This window comes from Carcharhinus amblyrhynchos, chromosome 2 (genome assembly GCF_965287045.1).
Source record: "Carcharhinus amblyrhynchos chromosome 2, sCarAmb.v2.hapA, whole genome shotgun sequence".
Taxonomy (NCBI): domain Eukaryota; kingdom Metazoa; phylum Chordata; class Chondrichthyes; order Carcharhiniformes; family Carcharhinidae; genus Carcharhinus; species Carcharhinus amblyrhynchos.
In genome coordinates this window covers 21,463,169-21,486,395 of record NC_137325.1, presented here as the reverse complement: position 1 = coordinate 21,486,395, position 23,227 = coordinate 21,463,169, and the positions used below count along the sequence as shown (strand labels likewise).

General features: G+C 43.3%; 1 protein-coding gene across 1 annotated transcript in view; it reads left to right on the top strand.

The window, feature by feature from the left end:
- Nucleotides 1–540: 540 nt before the first annotated feature.
- Nucleotides 541–23,227, top strand: part of LOC145357968 (collagen alpha-6(VI) chain-like) — a 125,844-nt gene continuing 103,157 nt past the window's right edge. Inside the window, exons 1-3 of the mRNA XM_080211606.1 lie at nucleotides 541–576; nucleotides 10,517–10,609; nucleotides 12,148–12,762. Of these exons, the coding sequence (XP_080067732.1) occupies nucleotides 10,543–10,609; nucleotides 12,148–12,762 (682 nt within the window). The 5' untranslated portion in view covers nucleotides 541–576; nucleotides 10,517–10,542. The remainder of the gene's footprint in view (nucleotides 577–10,516; nucleotides 10,610–12,147; nucleotides 12,763–23,227) is intronic.

Genomic DNA, 23,227 nt, shown 5'->3' with positions numbered 1-23,227 from the left:
GAGAATGTGCCAACACCATACAGGCAGTGACCCAAGTTAGAAGTTGAACCGGGTCCCTGGCGCTGTGAGGCAGCAGTGCAAACCACTGTGCCACCATAATGGGTTACCATTATGGACCTTTAAAGCCATTTGTAGCTTCCATAAGGTGAGAGTATCTGAATTTTCTGCCAGAAATATTTTAACAGTCCAGCCTTGTTTATTCAACCGCAAGTCCATCTGTGACTGTTTTCAATTATTTCTCCAGAAGAGTCCCTTGAAGATGTCACACGTGTACGTGCGTGAAGAGTCGACTGCAAACATTATTTGATTTTACTTTGACCAGTAATGGTCCTTCTGGTTTCTTAGCTATACCTGACATTGTTAAAATAGCCTCCTACATTAGTTTGGGGTTTTAAAATTCAGTCAGCATGCCGAGGGTTAATTGTCCTGTCTTGTGGCGGTCGGGAGATGCTCACCAGTATTGGTAGTGAGAAGACAGGGGAGGAGTTTTTCACAGCTTTATTAATGTAAAAGCTGCAAACAAGCCTAGACTGTCAGAATCTCCTCTAACAGGGCAGCTGCACATTGTCTGAAACGGTAAGCAGATTTTCCATTTAAAATGTTGGTTTGATGCACTTTGAATATGAAGTGTAAACATTACAGGGACTGATGTTATTTTTGCAAACCAGTTGCTTGACAATTCAACAGTGTATGATGAATTTTGGTATCGTTATCAAATGTAGAATTTTCTAAGATTGCACATTAAGCAAATTCGGAAAATGTGTAAATTTTAAATTTAAATGTCTTCTCTGCTATATAATCTGTTAAGAAGTCTCACAACACCAGGTTAAAGTCCAACCAGTTTATTTGATAGTAAACCGACAAGTTTTCGGAAATGCTGTTCCTCCGTCAGGTCACACCTGTTGCGAGACTTCTTACTGTGTTTACCTCAGTCCAACGCTGGCATCTCCACATCATGTAATCTGTTTCACAGGGATGTTTTCCATTTGGAAATTAATATGCACACAGGAAAGTTTCATATTAACTGTTGCTTTCTGGATCAGATCATCCATTTCTGTGATCATGACTTTTACTTAAGTTGCACACTTGGGATCTTTGCCTGGACTCCAATTATTCATTTGTATATCTGGCTCCCTCGTGGATTTCTCTGGGTACAATCTTAGAAGCATAAAGCTCATCTTCATCTACAAATTAGCAGAAGAGTTGCATGGTTTCAATCAAATGATCAAACTGTTTTAAATCAAAGCAGATTGTTCTTAAAACAACCTTCCCAAGAAATAATCACCCAAACTTTCAGTTCCAGCTGGTAATTAAAGTGAAAATTTAACTTAAAATAAATCCTTCAGAAAGTTTAATCCTTCATAGAATCATTGAATGCCTACAGTGCAGAAGGAAGCCATTTGGCTCATCAAGACTGCACTGACCACAATCCCACCCAGGCCCTATCCCCCTAACCCCATGTATTTACTCTAGCTAGTCCCCCAGACATTAGTTGGAAAATTTAGCATGGTCAATCCACCGAACCTGCACATCTTTGGAGTGTGGGAGGAAACCAGAGCACCCGGAGAAAACCCACGCAGACACAGGGAGAATATGCAAACTTCAGACAGACACTGACCCAAGGCCAGAATCGAACCTAGATCATTGGCATTGTGAGGCAGCAGCGCTAACTGCTGTGCTACCGTGCCTCACTTCACTCTTATTTATCAAAACATAAGTCAAGACAGGACGTTACAATATTTTTATAATGTGTAAATGTGAGGTTTGTGATGCAGACTGAATCAGAACTGAATGATAAAATTTCATGTGTGTTTTAATTTTACAGTTACATCATACAGCTTTTGATATACTGAAAGCATGAGTATTTCATGCCATTACTCATATTTTTGCTGTAATTAAAATGGCATTTTGTTTAACATGGGGAGGGGAACATGCTGAATATTCACAGAGTGGGATAGTAAAGAGTTGCATTTTCATTAGTTTAGGTAAATTGTTAATTTTTATAAGCAATTTGGGTCTACAGTTGAAATAGTCAGATAATTTGATTGAGAAATGTGCAACTTGTGAGTGTATTATTTAACCAAGGAAAGGACGAATTAAATCAGTGAATCACAAAACAAGTGTAGTACTGAATCTTTAAGCACCAATAATAAGCCCCTTAAAGAGCGTAAACATCATCAGGTTCTTTCATCTGGCGTGACAAAACATCAATTTTACCAACAAGGTTCCAGAAGGGACTGAAGTGGAGTGTCCTGAGCAAATGTTTAGCACATCAGTTAAAGGGACGCAGCTGGTATTGATCAAATTATGCATGGAGTCATTGTGGTCCCTGTGAATATAGGCGTTTGGTGACAGATTCATAAGATGTTAAGGGCAATTCTCCCAGCCTGCTACACTGCTCGAGTAGCACAATGGCCGGAAGACATCAGCAGGGGCCATTTTGCGGGCTTTCCATTGGGCGTCATGGCCTCCACGAGTTTCCAGCATAAAGTTTTACAGCTTAATTAGCTCCGCACCAGAAATTGATGTGGAGCTGATTTCAATATGGAAATTAACATTTGCATTTCATTAGCAGCCCTGGGACTGAAGTGTCTGGGCTAGCTAGCATCTCCCCTTCTGGTTGGGAGTGGTTCTCTCCAGTGGGAATTACTCCTGCTCTCCATTGATACACTAATGAGGAACAGGTGCCCCAATCCCACTGGATGGAAAAGAGGCAACTGAGGCCATCCCAGGATGTTGGGAGTAAGAAGAGAGGTGCCCCTTAAGCAGTCCCAGCCTGGCACACTGATATTGCCCAAGGGTAACTTGGCATTGCCGAGGGGGCAAGGTCAGAGGAAGTGGAGCCTATTAAGGACAGGATCTCCTGGGGGGGGGGCGGAAATTGATGGAGGGTGGGGCGGGGCGGGGGGGATCTGCTGCCACACTGCATTTGTGATGAAAGGGAAGGAGGCAGTGATTGGGGCTGGCCATCGAGTTGTTGGGGGGGGGGGGTCCTCAGGATTGTCAGGCCAGGGGAACGTCGAAGAGATTTGGGCTGGCCTGGGATGGGGAGTAGACATAAAGGCTCGCCCGAGGAGGTCCAGAAGGCCAGCGATCGGTAGGTGGGAAGTCGGGGGACCAACAATTTGGGGCCACTGCGCACGTGCTGATCTCCGCTCTGATCGGCGCATGAGCAGGGGCCCTTTCAGCACTATGCTGCCAGCTTCTCTGATGGGGCTAGGCTCCAGCCCCAGATTTCCAGACTGAATCCTGCTAGGGCACTTGGCATTGCACAGTGTCGGAGATTCATTCTGGAAATCACGCTTAAAAAAAAAAGTGGGATTTATTCCCATTTTCCAGCGCATTGGGGAATTAGAATTTTTTTATGGCACATCTTGGCCTTTATCTGTCTGAGCTTTAAAAAAGCTTCAATTTCTAACTATAAAATGACCTAGAACTCCTATAAAAACAGAGAAAACTGGATAAACTCAGCAGATCTGGCAGCATCTGGGATGGTGGTGGGGGGGGGGGGGGGGGGAGGGGGCGGCGAGAAAGGGAGTTAACATTTCGAGTCCATATGGCCCTTCTTCAGAACTGAAGATGGATTATATAGTTGGAGAGAGACTGAGAGAATATAAGAACTAAGAGCAGGAGTAAGCCATTTGACCCCTCGAGCCTGTTCTACCATTCAATAAGATCATGACTGATCTTTTCATGGACCCAACTCTGCTTAGACGCCTGCTCACCATAACCCTTAATTCTGCTACTGAGGGCAGTTAAGAGTCAACTGCATGGCTGAAGGCCTGGAGTCACATGTAGGCCAGACCAGGTAAGGATGGCAGAATTCCTTCCTTAAAGGACAGATGTGTTTTTTCTGACAACTGACAATGATTTCATGGTCATCAGTAAATTCTTAATTCCAGATTTTTTTTTAACGAATTCAAATTTCACCATCTGCCGTGGTGAGATTTTAAACCTGGGTCCCTAGAACACTAGCTGAGTTTCTGAATTAATAGTCTAGCAATAGTACTATTAGACCATTACCTCCCTATTGAGTGGGAAAATGGTGGTAAGTTATGAGCCCATGTGTCCCTCTGCTGCTGCCAGACTGTACAGAGAGGATCCCCCCAAGGACCTGGGGCCTAGACTGGGAGGAAGGGGTTGACCTCAGGACTTCCCCCAGAACAGGGGTCTCACAGCTGACCTGACTCTTCTTGCCCTGGGAAATGTAGAGATGACTCTTAATATGGGGATCTCAGTCAGGGGGTCTATTGAAAATGTACACTTTATCCATGCACCGTGAAACTTTTGATGTGGCCTGGTCACTTTAATATCTATAACCCCAGAACACCTGGGAGCCTTCAAAATCACAGCAGCACTTCATTCTACAAGAGAGACTCCTCTGCTCACTCTCATAAACCCCAGGTGTGACCAGACCTCGTTGAAGTACTCCAAATGGTAAATTATGCCACTTTCAATAGAGGAATTCCCTTGCTTTCTCTCAGAAGCTCCAAGCGTAAGCAAACCCTTTAAAGTCCTCCAACCAGACAGCAGATGCCACTTTCACTCGGAGAATTTTCTTTTATATACTGAATGAGCTGCAGGTGCAGCCTGGCCCTTTTGAATTGTCCTGTTTGACACTTCCAGAATAGATCAAACAGTTCATGGTTGAACCATTTGGTTCATGTTCTAGTAAGCCTCAAGTATTTCCTCTTTTCACCACAACTGTCCACTCAGCCCCATTCTTTTAACACTGCAGTTTTTTCTAGTCTCTGAGCCTGTCTAGAAAGTTGAAAGGCTTTGAAATGCTTTGTTTACATGCAATCTCACATTTCAAAGCCTCCTAATTTTTCACACCCAGGTAATTTCACAGCAGGCAGCAACTTTGTTTGTTCTTGTTTCCCTTCACAGTTGATTAAATCTGAAGTACTAGCACATTTTTTTAAACAGGCTTGTGCTTTGTTCTGAAGACCTTTGGCACACTGTGTCTTCCTTTGAAAGTGGGTCTTCTTCAACTTCTCATGCTGGAATAGCATGCCTGCATTGGAGGTGGCTTTCAGCCATAGAAGAAGTTGGCATCATTCCCTCTGCCACACTGGCAGTGACAGAGTACCACTGCCAGGGTGTCACTGACATGGTGGCACATCGAGGATGGCAGGGAGCAGAGAGAGGGCATCACTGCCAGGGGGCAAGCCCTGACAGGGAAGCTGAGGAGTTGTACGGGCCTTTGGCAACCCCTTATTGTCTTGCCTCTCCTGTTGTGGGGAGGGGGTGGGTGGGAGTGGATGGAGATGAGGGGATGGGAAATTGTGGGTCAGGCCTCTGACTTTGGGGATGGGTTTGGGTCACCCTCATGTCTGCATGGGTGGGGATGCGGAGGATGACCTTTTCTTGCAGGGATGGGGGAGTAGGTAACCACTAGATCATGAGGGGTTGTGGGTACAGCCCTTGTAAGTGGGGGAGTCATGGTCACTGTGGGGGAGGGGTGTCTGTAGTACGATTCTGAGGCCTGAGAGCCCATTAAAGATGGTACTTCAATCTGTGTGAAGCTGGGCTAACCAGCCTGTTACCCACTTTGAACATTTTTATCTACTAAAGGTGGTTGAATACCATTTGGCAAGCTCTGTTGCTCAATATGAAACACCCTGGGCCCTATTTTACCATCTTGATTCTAAGTGCTGGGTGGACCTGGAACTGGGCATTTTTCAGATCCGACGTTTAGACCCATTCTCAGGCCACATTCTGCCGACAAAAATATCAGTGATTCTGAATCATGCCACACAAGCCTGTGGGCAGGGCTTAATGCGTCTGAAACTCTGCAGTTCTGAGCGGCAAGTCCAACTGCGCATGTGCAGAAAAAAAAAATGCGGCTCCCCTGTCATGTCGCTCCCAGTCCAGATAACGTCTCCCCCTGGTCCCCACAGACATTGCCCCACACCCAACAACATTACTGACCCCCTTATTTTCCACCCCCCCCCCCCCACTGACTCTTGCCCTTTCCTCGTAATGGTAAAATTGGGCCCTCTGAGTTTCCTGCTGGCAATAGCACTTTGGTTTTCGCACAGAGAATTGTGGCCCAAAGCTCAGTGAAAACAAAAGAAGACGGATGACGCTGCGGGTGAGGGTGGCGGGGGTGGGGGGGGGGGGGGGTGATGTTTGCAAATCTTATAATGTTTCTCTTGGAAGTGCAGCAATTTTCTGACATGCTAGAATTTTGCGCTAGCCAAGATGCATGATAAATTCCGACGCAACTGGGACCAAGTGAACAATGTTCTCATTTTCCCTGCCCCACCCGTCGATGGAGAATGAACGAAAATGACAGGCTAATGAGGCATGATATTAGTCAGGAATTCTCCAAGTTCTGCATCTGAGTTATCTTGCGCTTAAGTAAAGCCATCTTGATTCGCTTGCATGCCTTACACAAGTAGGAAACTTCATCCTAAGAAATTCCAGCATTTCACCTCTTTCTCCACAGTGAGAAGTGATGAATATCCGTTAACTCCTTTATGGTAGAGGTGATCCAATGATATGCACCTATATCCTTCTTCATTACAGAAGGACTAAGGCGTAATGACACCCATGGCAGATCTCCTGTAGTTATGCAGCAAACAGTGAATATACTGAATCATAGAAACCCTACAGTGCAGAAAGAGGCCAGTTGGCCCATTGAGTCTGCACCGACCACAATCCCACCCAGGCCCTACCCTCTTAATCCTATATATTTACCTGCTAATCCCTCCACCCCACGCATCTCAGGACACTAAGGGGCAATTTTTAGTATGGCCAATCAACCTAACCCGTACATCTTTGGGCTGTGGGAGGAAACCGGAGCACCCGAAGGAAACCCAAGCAGACAGGAGGAGAATGTGCAAACTCCATGTTTCCATTGTGCCCATGGAGTTGGCTTGGAGGTGGGGGCATTGGCAGTCCTAACACCAATAGTAAGAACTCAGATTTTTATTTGCATGGGTCTAAATTGAGTTTGGTGGATACTCAGTGAGACCTTGGTGTCCTTGTGCATCAGTCACTGAAAATAAGCACACAGACACAACAGGTAGTAAAGAAGGCAAATGGTATGATGCTCTTCATAGCAAGAGGATTTGAGAATAGGAATAAGAATGTTTTACCTCAATTGTATAGGCTGTTGGTGAGGCCATACCTGGAGTATTGTGTGCAGTTTTGGTGTCGTTAGCTGAGGAAGGGTGTCCTTGCAATAAAGGAGTGCAGCGAAGGTTGACCAGGCCGATTCCTGGGATGACAGGTCTGTCAACTTATAAAATTCTAACAGGATTAGACAGGATAAATTCAGAAAGAATGTTCCCAATGGTGGGGAGCCCAGAACAAGGGGTCATAGTGAGGAAAGGGAGGGAACCTTCTGGAATTGAGGTGAGGAGAAATTTCTTTACCCAGAGAGTGGTGAAAGTAGTTGTGGATATAACGTTGTGCAATTTTCAGGAAGAAATTAGGTATAAATCTTGGGGCTAAAGGAAACAAGGGATATTGGGGGAAAGGCAGGATCAGGATATTGAATTTGATGATCAGCTATAATCAAAATGAATGGCAGAGCAGGCTCAAAAGGCCAAATGGCCTTCTCATACTTCTAGTTTCTGCGTTTCTCTGTTTTTATCTCCTGAGCAATTGTGGCATGCCATAATCCTGCATAACACTGCCCTGATGAAGGGGCTTTCAATGGTGACTCCATTAGAATGATAAACCAAAAGTTATACCTTAGCAGCACTTCTGCTAGTCTCAACAGCAGGAGAAAGCAGACATGAGCCCAGAGGATCTGAAGGGAGGCAAATTAGACAAGGGGCAGGATTTTCCAGTCACGTCTACTCCAAAACCAGGAAATCCTGCCTGAGGTCAACAGACATTTAAATGGCCCATGGAATTGTCCACCGCCACCCCAACCCTGTTATGATTCCTGCAGTGTGCAGGACCGGATAAACCCCCTTCTCCAATCCTCTATCAACACAAATCTCCAAGAACACTAAAACGCAATGCAAGCAAAGAGCCAATATACTTCTGAACACTGGATTAAACATCAGTATTTTTAACCCCCGTCCCTACTGAAAGTATTGTTGCAAAGCTCCATTGTAGTTCTTAAATCCTGATTTTAATCGGTCATGAAATTGATCTTTTTGAAAAAAATTATTTCAAAAAGTCTTCAACTGCAATCCTGTAATTTGAATGGAGACATCACAAACTGCTTTAAAATTGAGGCCATCTTCCAAGTGAAGGTGAGAAAGCAAACAAGTCCTCAACAAGGAAGTGTGAAGGAAGAGAGAGATTTCTGGTAATCCACAAACACTGACACCCAACACTGGGGAAGATATTAAAAATGCAAAATGCTGGACTGTAATCAACTGTAATCTGATTAAAACAATGGGGACCCACTAGCAGGAGATACAGCCAATAGATGCCCAAAACTCCTGTGGAGGATGTCAGTGCCTCATCCATTGTTGGTTTCTGAAATATGTCAAAAGTTCCTTAGAGAGACGTCAAAATGAGATGACTTGTTCGATAGCAATGACTACCACAGTCACGGCAATTGAATTCCTCTAGAATATACATCTACAACAGAACCATCACTAGACTTTTAATGGTCATCATTAGACTTTAATTCAATTCAGTTCAAATTTCACCATCTGCCATGACTCATGGGATTCGAACCAAGGTCCCCAGAGCATTGACTTGGGTTGCTGGATTACTTGGCCAATAACAATACCACTAAGCGACCACTTCCCCTGCTCTAAGGCATCAGATAACATAAACCAACCAGAAAGTTTTAACAATTTATACTTCAAAGGCAAGCAAAGGACTGCTAACTGCCTATTCTTTTGAATTTTGTTTGGCTTCTAACTTTCCTTACTTCTGATACCTGTGTGAGAATCATAGAATCCCTACAGTGCAGAAGGATGCCATTCAGCCCATTGAGTCTGCACTGACAACAATCCCACCCAACCCCATCCCTGTATCTTCTGCTAATCCCTCTGACACCAAGAAGCAATTTAACATGGCTAATTCACCTAACCTGGACATCTTTTATTATTTTCTCTTAGGTTTAGTGACTGATAACTTGTTCTTTCCTTGACTTGTTGCTCCTTTTGTTATCTGTATAGAAAGCAATTAAATCTCAGCAGCTCTGAACAACTGTTCTCTCATTAAAATTAACAAAAAATGCTCATCTTACTTTATAAATCACTACAGCATCACATTTTGGATTTTTGAATTCCTGCAATTACAGCTGATCAGACATTTATAAATTTAAAAACCACTTAAATACAATCTTTAATTACAGTTTTGACTAATTATTTTATTTAAATACTCTCTCAGGATTTAAGTAGTCATTTGGGAGACAGATGCATCTATTTTGGATGTGTTCATTTCTGAAAATTTGGACAGGCTTACTTTTCACAGGGTACGTATTTTACCCAGGGTTGTGGGGTTGTCTAGAGTAGTGTGTTATGATCCAGGGCAGAAACTCCAATCAGCCTAGACCATAAGTTTTTTTTGAGCTTTGATTTTGTTGTCGGTGAGCATAAGGTGTTTCACTCAAGGTATGATTCAAATAACCCATTAGGAAGCTTTTATCAAACAAATTTTACTCAAGAACACAGGTAACATATAATAAGAAAAATGTGCACACCTTTTTCCAGCTACAAAAAAAACCCATGATATTGTATAACCCTTAACAGCTAACTATACTGTTCCAAATTAAACAACACCCACAAACATACATTCTTTTCCAGGCTTGCCACAGAAATCAAATATGCTCACATGATGCTGAATTTTGCAGCTATTTAATACCAGTTGGGAATGAGTCCTTTGGCTGCCTGGTCCTGGGGCTTTCAGCACACCTCAAGAGATGAAGATATTGCTAGTTTCTAGCTAGTAAGTCACAGATAGCAGAATGTTCCACTCCAGAGAAAGAGACAAGAAACACTGTCATTTATCTCAAGTCTAAACAGCTTCTGAGCTAAAGTGAAACTAAAACCTTGGATTTTTCCTGTAGGGAAAAAAACTATCCCCAGGCAGCACCTGATGTTCAATCATGCTCCACCCAACAATTCCAAAAGGGTAATAAAATCCCAGGACCCTGCATTAGCCCAGATTAAAAATAAACAAGAAGCCCATTATATTGCTTCAAGAGCAGTAGAGGATACTGGCTCAGACATTACAACAGCATCAAAACTGTTTGAAAAAACTTCAGAGCAACATGATTGAAATACATTTCTTAAAGGCATTGTATTGTCACAATTCACATGTTCTAAACCCATATCATAGACCTTCTGTTAATGAATATGTGTTTTGATTGTTTATAGATCTACTTGTGATCTAATAATAAAGCAATAGAGTGCATTTCTTTCAGGTTTAATTGCAGTCTTAGATTATTTTCTTAAAACAAAACAAAAACTGCAGTTACAATAACCAATTTTGTTTTTCCAAGAGTGCATGATTTAATATGTAACTAACAATTTTTCAGAAATTAAGAAATATATAACACATTTACTGTTTTTCTTTTTGTTTTTGACAGGACAAGCACTTGGAACTATTGCCAACATGGGGCTGTTTGAAACAGCCTTCCTTCTGACAATATATCTATTTCTTACGAGCTCTCAGCAACATGGTACTTAAGTAGTTTTATTTACATTACTTTATGCCTTAAATCTTAAAGCTACATAAAAAAAATTCCAGAGGTGTTTCATTTGAATTATGCATCCATGTAGTAAAATCAATAAATCTGAAGAAACATTTCACTTTATGCCTAACAATGGGGTGGCTTGATGGCGCAGTGATTAGCACTGCTGCCTCATAGCACCAGGGACCCAGGGGAAGGATAGAGTTGGTGCAGACTCTATGGGCTGAATGGCCTCCTTCTGTACTGTAGGGATCCTATGGATTCTATGGAGATGGAAGCATAGAATTTGCAATCAGTGCATCCAGGATTTGGGAATAGCCTATCTTAATTTAATAAAATGGCCTATAAAAGTTATGATAATATGGTGACTGTTAAAAAAAATACATGTAGTGTACTTCTGCTAATTCAAAGTTGCGTAATTCAAATGTGAATTGTCCTTTGGGATGCTATGGCACCATTTTAGTATAACTCCTCAGTTCAAATTTTGGGATAATTTGAATGTTTTTGGACAAATGAGCAGCACTGAATTATTAGGCTTGACTGTCCCAAGCTGCTTAAAAGCAAAATGCACTTAGCATTGGAATCTCCATTTGCTGCTTAGCAGTTTGCATTGATAATTACATCTGGAACATTTGCAGGCATTACACTGTCAGACAAGACTGTTTAGTGTGAAATAATAAATATATTTTTAGCAGCTAACCTAAACTAGGTTTACTGGATAGAATTTTCTCAGAGGGCTCCATGGAAACCCCACAGTGTAAAAGGAGGCCATTTGGCCCATCGAGCCTGCAACAAAAACAATCCCACCCAGGCCCTATTCTCATAACCCCACATATTTACCCTACTAATCCCCTGACACTAAGGGGCAATTTAACATGGCCAATCCATCTGCACATCTTTGCACTGTGGATGGGACCCAGAGGAAAATCATGCAGACATGAAGAGAATGTGCAAATTCCAAACAGACAGCCACTCAAGGCCAGAATTAAACCAGGCTCCCAGGCATTGTGGGGCAGCTGAGATATCGACTATGCTACCATGCCACCCTAACATTCCATCGTAACTTCAATGGGAGATCAGCAGAACCCTCAGCCAAGTGGCTGTTCACAATATTGTTCTGGAGTCTCTGCCTACCTTCTGCTGTCATTATACCAGGGAGATTGGGAGAACCCGTGTTAATTCCAGGCCCTGGTCTTTTGATTCAGAATGCTGTCTTCTAATCATTATTCATTCACTGTTTGTGGATTCAGTTCAAATATTGAACTGAGCTCAGAATTTCTGAAACTCCATCTGATTGATTTGATTTATTATTGTCACACACATTAGTATGCAGTGAAAAATACTTTTTCTTGCGCACTATACAGACAAAGCTGAGATCAACTGCAAGTTACATGACAGTGACATTATGGCATTAAGCACCTGAAAAACAGGAATTAGAAGATTAATTCACTCAGTTATATTGAAGATGCAACTCAAGTGCTCAAGTTTCCTACTTGACATTAACTTTTTCTTTCCCCTTAAATTAGCAGTTCAGGCTGAACCTGTTGCTGACGTTGTGTTTCTGGTTGATGGATCTCAAAAGATGGGACCCCAAGCTTTTAAACTGACACGGAACTTTATTGTAAGATTTGTCGCTCGGCTGAACGTCAGGCAGGAGGCGTTCAGGGTTGGCCTTGCTCAGTATAGTGGTCGTCAACAGAAGGAGTTTGCATTCGATACCTTCCAAAGCAGAAAGGAAGTACTGAGTTACATAAAGAAGAGGTTCCGGTATAAAGGTGGACCCTCAGTCAAAACAGGCCTGGCTCTGGACTTTCTGCACAAAACATTCTTCACAGCTGCTGCTGGAAGTCGAAAAGACAAAGGCATTCCACAGGTTGTAGTGCTAATCACATCTGCACCCTCGGAAGATGATGTTGAAAATTCTGCTGCATCTTTACGAAACGATGGTGTGATTGTAATTGCCATCGGTGTAAAGACTTCAGACTTAAGTGAACTCCAGAAAGTTGCCTATCTCGGAAGCTCTCCATTTGTTATCAAGAGGGACACCTTTGCTGATTTTACAGGTTTATCAGCAAATTTGACTGAAATAGTACGGAATATTCATGAAGTTATCAAGCCAAAGACAACTGTGCAACCGCCAGGTAAACTAAATTGCCTCACTTTCATTTAGATTGAATTTGACTATCATTATCTTTTCCTCTGTTTGGATTCAATTTGTATGAAATTATGTATTATATTCATTGGAGTTTAGAAGAGTGAGAGGGGATCTCTTGGAAACTTACCAAATTCTAACAGGTTAGTCAAGGTAGATTCAGAAAGAATGTTCCCGATGGGTAGAGGAGTCCAGAACTAGGGGTCATAGTTTGAGGGCCTTTTTCCTTAAAGTTTTTTTAACTGGGAAAACTGTGCTGGTGCCTGATGCCAGCCAGTGGTGAACAGGAGCTATAAAGAGCAGGCCATTCTATACAGCAGGCAGCACTGAGAGTGGGCACAGAGTGAGAGGGAGCAGAGTGAAGGCTGAAGGGCTTTGGCTCAATGGGCTTCAGCGTAAACAGGCAGAGGCAGGGTAGGTTCTGTTCTTTGTTCTTCCAGTAATTTAAAGAAATGGGGTAATTTATGAGTGAGAGGCCAGTTTGTTGTTTTCAGTGTCAGATGTGGGAGTTCGTAGAGTCACCCAGCCTCCCAGAAGTCCATATCTGTGCCAGGTGTGTCGATCTGCAGCTCCTGAGGGACCGCATTAGGGAACTGGAGCTGCAGCTCGATAACCTTAGTCTAGTCAGGGAGAATGAGGAATTAATAGAGAGAAGTTACAGGTAGGTAGTCACACCAGGGCCACGGTTAGGAAGGGTAAGGGTCACATACCAGAGAGTACCCCGGTGGCTGTCCCCCTTATCAGTAAGGGCTGGGTGACAGACAGGAGAGGGGAGGGGAGAGGTCAGTCAGTGAAGGAATCCCCTGTGGTTGTCCCCTTGCAAAATAAATGTACCGTTTTGGATACTGTGGGGGAGGGAATGACCCTCCAGGGATAAGCCACGGTGACCAGGTCATTGCCACGGAGTCAGGCTCTGTGGCTCAGAAGGGAAAGAGCGGGACTAGGAGAGCAATAGTACTGGGGGATGCATTAATTAGAGGCACACACAGGCGGTTCTGTGGGTGCGAACGAGACTCCAGGATGGTAGTCTGCCTTTCTGGTGCCAGGATCCTGGATGTCTCTGAGTGGATAGGAAGCATCCTAAAAGGGCTGGATAATCAGACAGACGTCATTGTCCACATTGGTGCAAATGACGTAGGCAGAAAGAGCAGGGAGGTCCTCCCAGAGCAATTCAGGGAGATGGGTAGTATGCTAAAAAGCAGGGCCTCTAGGGTAGCAATCTCTGGACTACTCCCAGTGCCATGTGCTCGTGAGGCTAGGAACAGGGAGGTTGTACAACTGAACATGTGGCTAAAGGACTGGTGCAGGAGGGAGGGTTTCAAATTCATGGATCACTGGGAAGTCTTCAAGAGAGGATGGCACCTGTACAAGAAGGACGGGTTACACCCGAATTGCGGGGGGGCATGAATATCCTGGCTGGGAAGTTTGCTAGTGTGGTTCGGGTGGGTTTAAACTAACGTGGCGGGTGGGTGGGCGTGGGATCAAAACAATAGGTCAATAAGCGTAGAGGCTGGGGACGAGCTTGGGGCCAGGACAAGGCTATCAAAGAGGAAGAGCATTCTGGGGGAGGATGACCTCAGTGGGCCTGGAGGGCTGGAGTGCATCTGTTTCAATGCAAGGAGCGTAACAGGCAAGACAGGCGAACGTAGAGCCTTAATGCTTGCGCAGAACTTGGATGTCGTTGCAGTGACAGAGACTTGGTTAAAAGAAGGACAGGACTGGCAGCTGAATATTCCAGGATATAAGTGTTTTAGGTGAGACAGAGGAGGGGCTAGAAGAGGTGGGGGTTGGAGCAATACTGGTTAGGGAGCATATTACAGTGGTACAGAGGGTGGACAATTTAAAAGGGTCATGTAACGAGTAACTATGGGTGGAGCTCAGAAACAGGAAGGACGCAGTGACAATGCTGGGGGTATACTACAGGCCTCCCAACAGCCCATGGGAAGTTGAGGAATGGATATGTAAGGAGATTCTGGACAAGTGCAGAAAAAATAGGATTGTTGTAGTGGGAGACTTTAATTTTCTGTGTATAGACTGGAAATCGCTTAGGGCTGGGGGTCTGGATGAGGAGGAATTTATAAAATGCATACAGGAAGGTTCTTTGGAACAATATGTTGATAGCCCAACCAGAGAGGGGGCTATACTGGACCTAGTACTGGGGAATAAGCCTGGTCAGGTCATCAAAGTTTCAGTAGGGAAACATGTGGCAAATAGTGACATCAATTCTATAAATTTTAGGATAGTAATGGAAAAAGTTGAGTGTTGTCCTATGGGTAAGGTGCTGAACTGGGGGAAGGCTAACTACAGCCGGATTAGGGATGATCTTGTGGCTGTTGATTGGGAGAGGCTGTGAGGGTAAATCCACATCTGGCGTGTGGGAGTCTTTTAAGGAGAAGTCGATAGGGCTGCAGGACAGGCATGTGCCTATAAAAAGGGAGGATAGGAAAGGTAGGATTCGAGAGCTGTGGATAACTAGTGAAACTGTGGGTCTAATCAAAAAGAGAGGCATACGTAAGGTCCAGGCAACTAAAAACAGATGGAGCACTGAAGGAATACAAAGTAGAAAAGGACTCAAAAAGGGGTCACGAAATGTCTTTGGCAGACAGGATTAAGAAGAATCCTAAAGCATTTTATACATACTTTGGGAACAAAAGGATTGTCAGGAAAAAAAAAAAATCGGACCTCTCAGGGACAAAGGAGGAGAATTATGCTTAGAACCAAAGGAAGTAAATGAGATCCTAAACAAATACTTTGCATCAGTATTCACAAAGGAGAGGGACACGTTGGCTGGTGCTGTCTCAGACGGATGTGTTGACCCATTAGAAAAAACCTCAATTACAAGGGAGAAGGTGTTAGGTTTTTTTAAGAAACATTAAGACAGACAAAACCCCAGGGCCTGATGGCATCTATCCCAGACTGCTCAGGGAGACAAGAGATAAAATTGCTGGACCTCTAACAGAAATCTTTGTCTCTTCACTGGATACAGGTGAGGTCCCGGAGGATTGGAAGACAACAACTGTGGTCCCATTATTTAAGAAGGATAGCATGGATAAAACAGGTAATTATAGGCCGGTGAGCTTGACATCTATAGTAGGGAAATTGTTGGACAAGATTCTTAGACATAGGATATATGCACATTTAGAGCGGAATAATCTCATTAGCGATAGACAGCATGGTTTTGTACAAGAGAGGTCATGCCTCACAAATTTTGTTGAGTTTTTTTGAGGAGGTGACAAAAATAATTGACGAGGGAAGGGCCTTGGATGTAGTTTACATGGAATTACAAGGTCCCTCATGGCAGGCTGATGCAAAAGGTTAAATCTCACAGGATAAAAGAGCTAGCTAGATGGGTGGAGAACTGGCTTGGCAACAGAAGACAGAGGGTTGCAGTGGAGGGGTCTTTTTCCGGTTGGAGGTCTGTGACTAGTGGTATTCTGCAGGGCTCTGTACTGGGACCTCTGCTGTTTGTGATATATATAAATGATTTGAAAGAAGATGTAACTAGTGTGATCAGTGTTTGCAGCCGACACAAAGATTGCTGGAGTTGCGGATAGTGATGAACATTGTCAGAGAATACAGCAAGGAAAATTGGGTGGAGAAATGGCAGATGGAATTTAATCAAGATAAATACGAAGTGATGCATTTCGGTAGATCTAATGTAGGGGGGAGCTATACAATAAATGGCAGAACCATCAGGAGTATAGACGCACAGAGGGACCCAGGTATGCAAGTCCACAGATCCTTAAAGGTGGCAGCACAGGTGGAGAGAGTGGTGAAGAAGGCATATGGCATGTTTGCTTTTATTGGACGGGGCATAGAGTATAAATGTTGGCATATGATGTTGCAGCTATATAGAATGTTGGTTAGGCCACATTTGGAATACTGCTTCCAGTTCTGGTCGCCACACTACCAGAAGGACGTGGAGGCTTTGGAGAGAGTACAGAAAAGGTTTACAAGAATGTTGCCTGGTATGGAGGGTCTTAGCTATGAGGAGAGATTGGGTAAACTGGGGTTGTTCTCCCTGGAAAGATGGAGGATGAGGGGAGACCTAATAAAGGTGTATAAAATTATGAAGGGCACAGATAGGGTGAACAGTGTGAAGCTTTTTCCCAGGTCGGAGGTGACAAACACAAGAGGACACAAATTCAAGGTGAGGGGGATAAGGTTCAACACAGATGTCAGGGGGACATATTTTACACAGAGGGTGGTGGGGGCCTGGAATGCACTGCCAAGCAAGGTGGTTGAGGCGGACATGCTGGGATCATTTAAGACTTATCTAGATAGCCACATGAACAGACTGGAAATAGAGGGATACAAATGAATGATCTAGTTGGGTGCATGAGTGGTGTTGGCTTGGAGGGCTGAAGGGCCTGTTCCTGTGCTGTATTGTTCTTTGGTAAGGGGTAAAGGTAAGGGGTTTAGGACTGAGGTGTGGAGAAATGTCTTCACCCATAGAATGTGTGGAATGCACTATCACAAAATATTTGAGGTTGAAATGTTATCTAATTTCTCCTTGAAATCAGACATAGCTCTTGGGGCTAAAGGGATCAAGGGATGGGGGGGAGGGAGGGAGGTGGAGAATCAATCATTTGATAATCAGCCATGATCATACTGAATGGCGGAGCAGGCTTGAAGGGCCAAATGGCCTGCTCCTGCTTCTAGTTTCTATGTTTAAAAAAGAATTTCAAAGAAAATCAAACTGGTATTCATTGCAAAGGTTCACAGTTTAAAGAGATTTTGTTTTTTTAAAAAATCAATTGAAGAAACTATCTTTCAAAAATAATGCCTCTGATATGACTGTGAGAGAGGAGTGACACAAATGTTTTTAGGCATCTCATTTATTTCAAGTATTAACATAGGAACAGAAGTAGGCCATTCAGCCCCTTGGGGCTGTTCGCCATTCAGTGAGATCATGGCTGATCTGTGGTCTAACTAAAGATTGATCTCCCTTGTATTGCAGAAGCTAATCAAGATTAACAGCCAAAATTATCAACTTTAGTTTCCGTAGCATGCTTTAAAAATAAAATCTGTAAAACCAAAATGATTTGAGATGCCTGCAAAAAATTAAAATAAACCGGCAAGAAATCTACTGTTTCTGACAGAGCTTGAATTGGATGTCACATTGGAGGAAAGAGGATTGATGGGAAATTTGGTGGAAGTGTCTAATATCAAGAGTGGCTTAAGTGAAGTAGATAGGGAGTAACTATTTTCATTAGCAGGATTGTTAGGAATCAGAGGATACGGAGTTAAAATGTTCAGCAAAAAAACACAAGGCAATTTAAGGAATTTTTATTAGGGCCCAGAATGCACAGCCTGACTGTCCAGTGGAGGCAGATACAACCGTGGCTTTAAAAAAGGATTAGATAACCACCTGAAGGGCTGCAGTGTAAAGTTTATTTATCAGTCACAAGTAAGGCTTACATTAACACTGCAATGAAGTTACTGTGAAATTCTTCTTGTCACCACAGTCCGGCACCTGTTCAGGTCAATGCACCTAACCAGCACGTCTTTCAGAATGTGGGAGGAAACCAGAGCACTCCCAGACAGACATAGGGAGAACATGCAAACTCCATGTAGGCAGTGACCCGAGCCAGGAATCAGACCCGGGTCCCTGTGAATCCCTAGCATTAACTCCTGTGCTACCGTGCACCCCTGGGTTTGCTGAGTTGTTCGTACAGAGAATTGACAGGCCGAATGGCCTCCATCTATTAGCATTGAAACAATTGAACTTAGCTACTTTGGAAATCATCCATAATTTGTCAAAGGCTTACTCGTTGCTTCAGAACTAAGGAAGTTCATGTAAGGTGGCAAGAATTTGCAAATGAAAAATATATCAGTATTACACCATACTGGTTAACTATAGAACACACATCCATATGTGATTTGATTTATTATTGTCACATGTATTAGGATTCAGTGATAAGTATTTTTTCTTGCATGCTATGCAAAGCATACTGTACATAAGGAAGGAAAGGGGAGACTACAGAATGTAATATTACAGTCATAGTTAGGGTGTGGAGAAAGATCAACTTAATACGAAGTAGGTCCATTCAAAAGTCTGATGGCAGGAGGGAAGAAGCTGTTTTTGAGTCTTGTAGGAATATACTGAACTAACCTTTACTCTGGTAAAATTGTACTTCTCAAATCTTGTTCTATGACATATTGCTCAGACATTTTGTTCACTAAAGATAATAAGAGGTTATACACTTTTTTTTTAAGAATTAAAGAAATACATTTCTGTCTAATTTCTACAGAATGCACCTATCCATATTTTCACTGACATTGTTTTTCCAGTGAATGAACCTAGCAGGATTGGCAATTTTCTGATTATGATTATTGCTGCAAAGGATGTCAGTGCTAACAGAATACAGATTGGGTTATATCAGCATAATAATGTCACAAAATCAGATACTGCGCACAGCCTACAGGAGAAAGCTGATGGAGATAAGTGACAAAATACCCGAAGCTGGAAGCCAACCAGAAAGCCTACGTTTGATGTCAAGCAGCATGAAGCAGCCTGACACAAGTGTGCACAGAGCTTTTCACAGAGCTTGGAACCCATTCTTTTTAGCATAGTGATGGCAGCCAGCTCCAACAGCACATTTGCTGGTAAACCCACCCATGAAACTGCTGATATAACTAAGAAAAGTACAGCAGGGGAGCAAGCCCTTCAGCACTCCAAGTCCATGCTGACCATGATGCCCTTACCAAACAAAAAATAACCTTCTACCCTAACTCTCCCATATCCCTCTATTCCCTCTCTATTCATGTACCCATCCAGGTGTCTCTTAAATGTTGCTAATGTGCCTGCGTCCACCATCTCCTCTGCAGTGCATTCCAGGCACCCATCACTTTCTGTGTGGAAAAACTCTCCCTTAAACTTTCCCTCTCTGCAGCACAGTGGTTAGCACTGCTGCCTCACAGCACCAGGGGCCCCTGTTTAATTCCAGGCTTGGGTAACTGTCTGTGTGGAATCTGCACGTTCCAACCATTGTGGGTTTATTCCGGGTGCTCTGGTTTCCTCTCACAGTCTGAAAGATGTGCTGGTTAGGTGCATTGGCCATGCTAAATTCTCCCTCAGTTTACCCAAACAAGCGCCGGAGTGTGGCAACCAAGAGATTGTCGCAGTAATTTCATTGCACTGTTAATGTAAGCCTACTTGTGACACTAGTAAATAAACTAAAAACTCACCTTGAACCTGTGCCTCCTTGTAGTGGACACTTCCACCCTAGGGAAAAGCCTCAGACTCTGTATATGCCTCTCATAATTTTGTAGACCTCTATCAAGTCTCCCCTCAGCCTCCATCTTTCCAGTGAAAACAATTTCAGTTGATTTAACCTCTCATCATGTTTAACATGCTCGAGGCCAGGTCATATCCTGGAACTTTCTTTACACTCTCTCCAAAGCTTCTACGTCCTTCTGGTAGTGTGGCGATCTGAACTACATACAATACTCCAAATGTGGCCTAACCAAGGTTTTATATAGTTGCAACATGATTTTCCAACTCTTGTACTCAATGCCTGGCTGATGAAGGCAAGTATGTCATATGCTTTCTTAATCACCTTGATTACCAGTGTTGCCACTTTTAGGGAACTGTGGACCAGCACGCCCAGATCCCTCTGTATATTAATGATGTTTCAGCTTCCATTGCAATAGAAATTACTTCCATCAGAAGTTTGAGCTTTGCTGAGAAGCTGTGCCTGAAATCCTGTATTGCCAGCTTTCTGTCATCAGGGCTGTAAATAGCAGTGTACAAAAGAACTGGCAGTTCAACAATCTGTCCTCCAACTGCTCTCTGGATCACTGAGGGGCCATGCTAGGGGAGTGGCAGTGGCTCCATTGACACTTATTCCTTAGGACGATACAATTTGTTCAGCTGTTTCTGTCATTTGGCCAGCTCCTGCGTTGATGCTTATCAGGTGGCCAGGTCCCACTGCTGCCATCTGCAGCCCAGCAGTCTAGGCCCAGAGACTTTTGAGGCCACTTTCAAAGATCAGCTAAAGTCTCTTTCACTGTTTTTGTTGCCGCTATTAGGACAGCCCTGCTTTGGACCACTCAGCCAGCCAAATCACAAAGAAATCAGTTACTAAGGGAATGCATAAGGATCATTTGTTTGTATAGGTATAAGTTCTTACTCTGCTTTTAGTTTGTTGTCACTGCAGGAGATGATAGATTTTAGTGGGTCCTACTGAGCTTCAGGTATCTCGTAGATTGTTCCTCACTGAGATTTTAGTAGGGATCCTTTACCCTGAGAGCCTGCACACTTCACCCCTCCCTCACCTCCACCCTCTTCCAGCAGCTTGTCCTGCTCTGAATGGCCTCTGTTCATCCTGCGGACCATGGTGTATTCCCAGGGGACTGCCTACTAGACCCACCCCCCACATATCTTGAAGTCAGCAAAAAGTTCTTCAGCACCTCCCACATTACAACCTGAGGATTTTTGAAACTTGAATCTACTGTGGGAAAATACTAGAATTATAGCAACAGCGGACAAAATCTCTCAGAAACTAACTTTTAAGTAGTTAATGATCTCTTTAATAAGTAGCGGTGGGGAGCCTTGCTGCTGCTTGACACACACATGTTTAAGAGAGGCTGTCGACCTAGGTGTTGAGTTCCAAATTGGCAATATCTCTGTCAAAATTACATTGGGTCATGAACTCAATTGGTATGCAATGTGTTATTTCAAAGGATTTAAAAGACATCCTGGAAAAAAACTTTGATTTACACTGTATGCTACCACACTTCTGTACCAGGGTGCCTTTAAATGAGTGCATGACTGATTCACCCTATCCCCTCCTGCCCCTCAATATCCCACCTTTTCATTCCCTGATTGGACAATCTTCCCAGCCTCCCACTGTGTTGCTGTTTGGTGTCCCACTGGGCAGCCATTAATTGAATGAAAGATACAAAACCGGGTGTTTTTCAAAGGCACACGCACAGGATTAGTGATTCACCCACTCCCAAGTCGAAGTCCCAAGCGCCACCAAGCATTGTAACATTCAGCCCTCTATGTCCAAAAGATGGGAGATAGGCATCACTAAATCACAACGTGTAAGTCTAAATGTTGAGCTGTCAGAGTGGCATGGTGGCACAGCAGTTAGCACTGTTGCCTCACAGTGTCAGGGAACCAAGTTCCTTTCCAGCCTCAGGTAACTGCCTGTGTGGAGTTTGCGTGTCTGCGTGGGTTTCCTCCCACACTCCAAAGATGTGCCGCTAAGATTGATTGATCATACTAAATCACCCCTTACTTGTCAGTGAGATTAGCAGGGTAAATAAGTGGGGTTACGGGGATAGGGCCTGGGTGGGATTGTTGTTGGTGCAGGTTCAATGGGCTGAATTCTATGATTCGATTAAAGTGTGAATTCTATCCTGTAGTGCATAGGCACATAAAATGATGATCTTTGTTGATTTAAAGGTTAGGAGCTTTTTAACAAACTTATTGAATAATATTGGTGCCCGCTGGTGAATATTACAGGCAGGTTGCAAACTTTCAAACAACTTAGGATGTCCCAGGATATGACTTTGTTTTAATGTAGAACACTATATGGTGTATTAAATTGTATAGTAACTCACTACCCTATATATCATATAGAATAAAATCTTTGTTATCCAGCAAGTAGTGATGGTGCCAGTGAATCAAAAATGCCGCTTAATGAAGAGTTCCACCTATAGAATCATAGAGGTTTACAGCGTGGAAACAGGCCCTTCAGCCCAACTTGCTCATGCCTTCCTTTTTTATTAAAACACCTAAGCTAATCCCAATTGCCCACATTTGGCCCATATCACTCTATACCCATCGTACCCATGTAATTATCTAAATGCTTTTTAAAAGATAAAATTGTACCTGCTTCTGCTACTACTACCTCTGGCAGCTTGTTCCAGACACTCACCACCCTCTGCGAAAAAATTGCCCGTCTGGACACTTTTTTGTACCTCTCCCTTCTTACCTTAAATCCATGTCCTCTAATTTTAGACTCCCCTACCTTTGGGAAAATATATTGACTATCTATCTTGTCTATTCCCCTCATTATTTTATAGACCTCTATAAGGCCATCCCTTAGCCTCCTACGCTCCAGAGAAAAATGTCCCAGTCTATTCAGCTTCTCCTTATAACTCAATCCATCAAGTCCTGGTAGCATCTTGGTAAATCTTTTCTGCACTCTTTCTATAATAGGGTGACCAGAATTGCACACAATATTCCAATTGTGGCCTTACCAATGTTTTGTACAACTTCAACAAGACATACCAACTCCTGTATTCAATGTTCTGATGGATGAAACAAAGCATGCTGAATGCCTTCTTCACCACTCTGTCTACCTTTGATTCCACTTTCAAAAAGCTATGAACATGCACCCCTAGATCTCTTTGTTCTGTAACTCTCCCCAGTGCCCTACCATTAACTGAGTAAGTCCTGCACTGGTTCAATCTACCAAAGTGCATCACCTCACATTTGT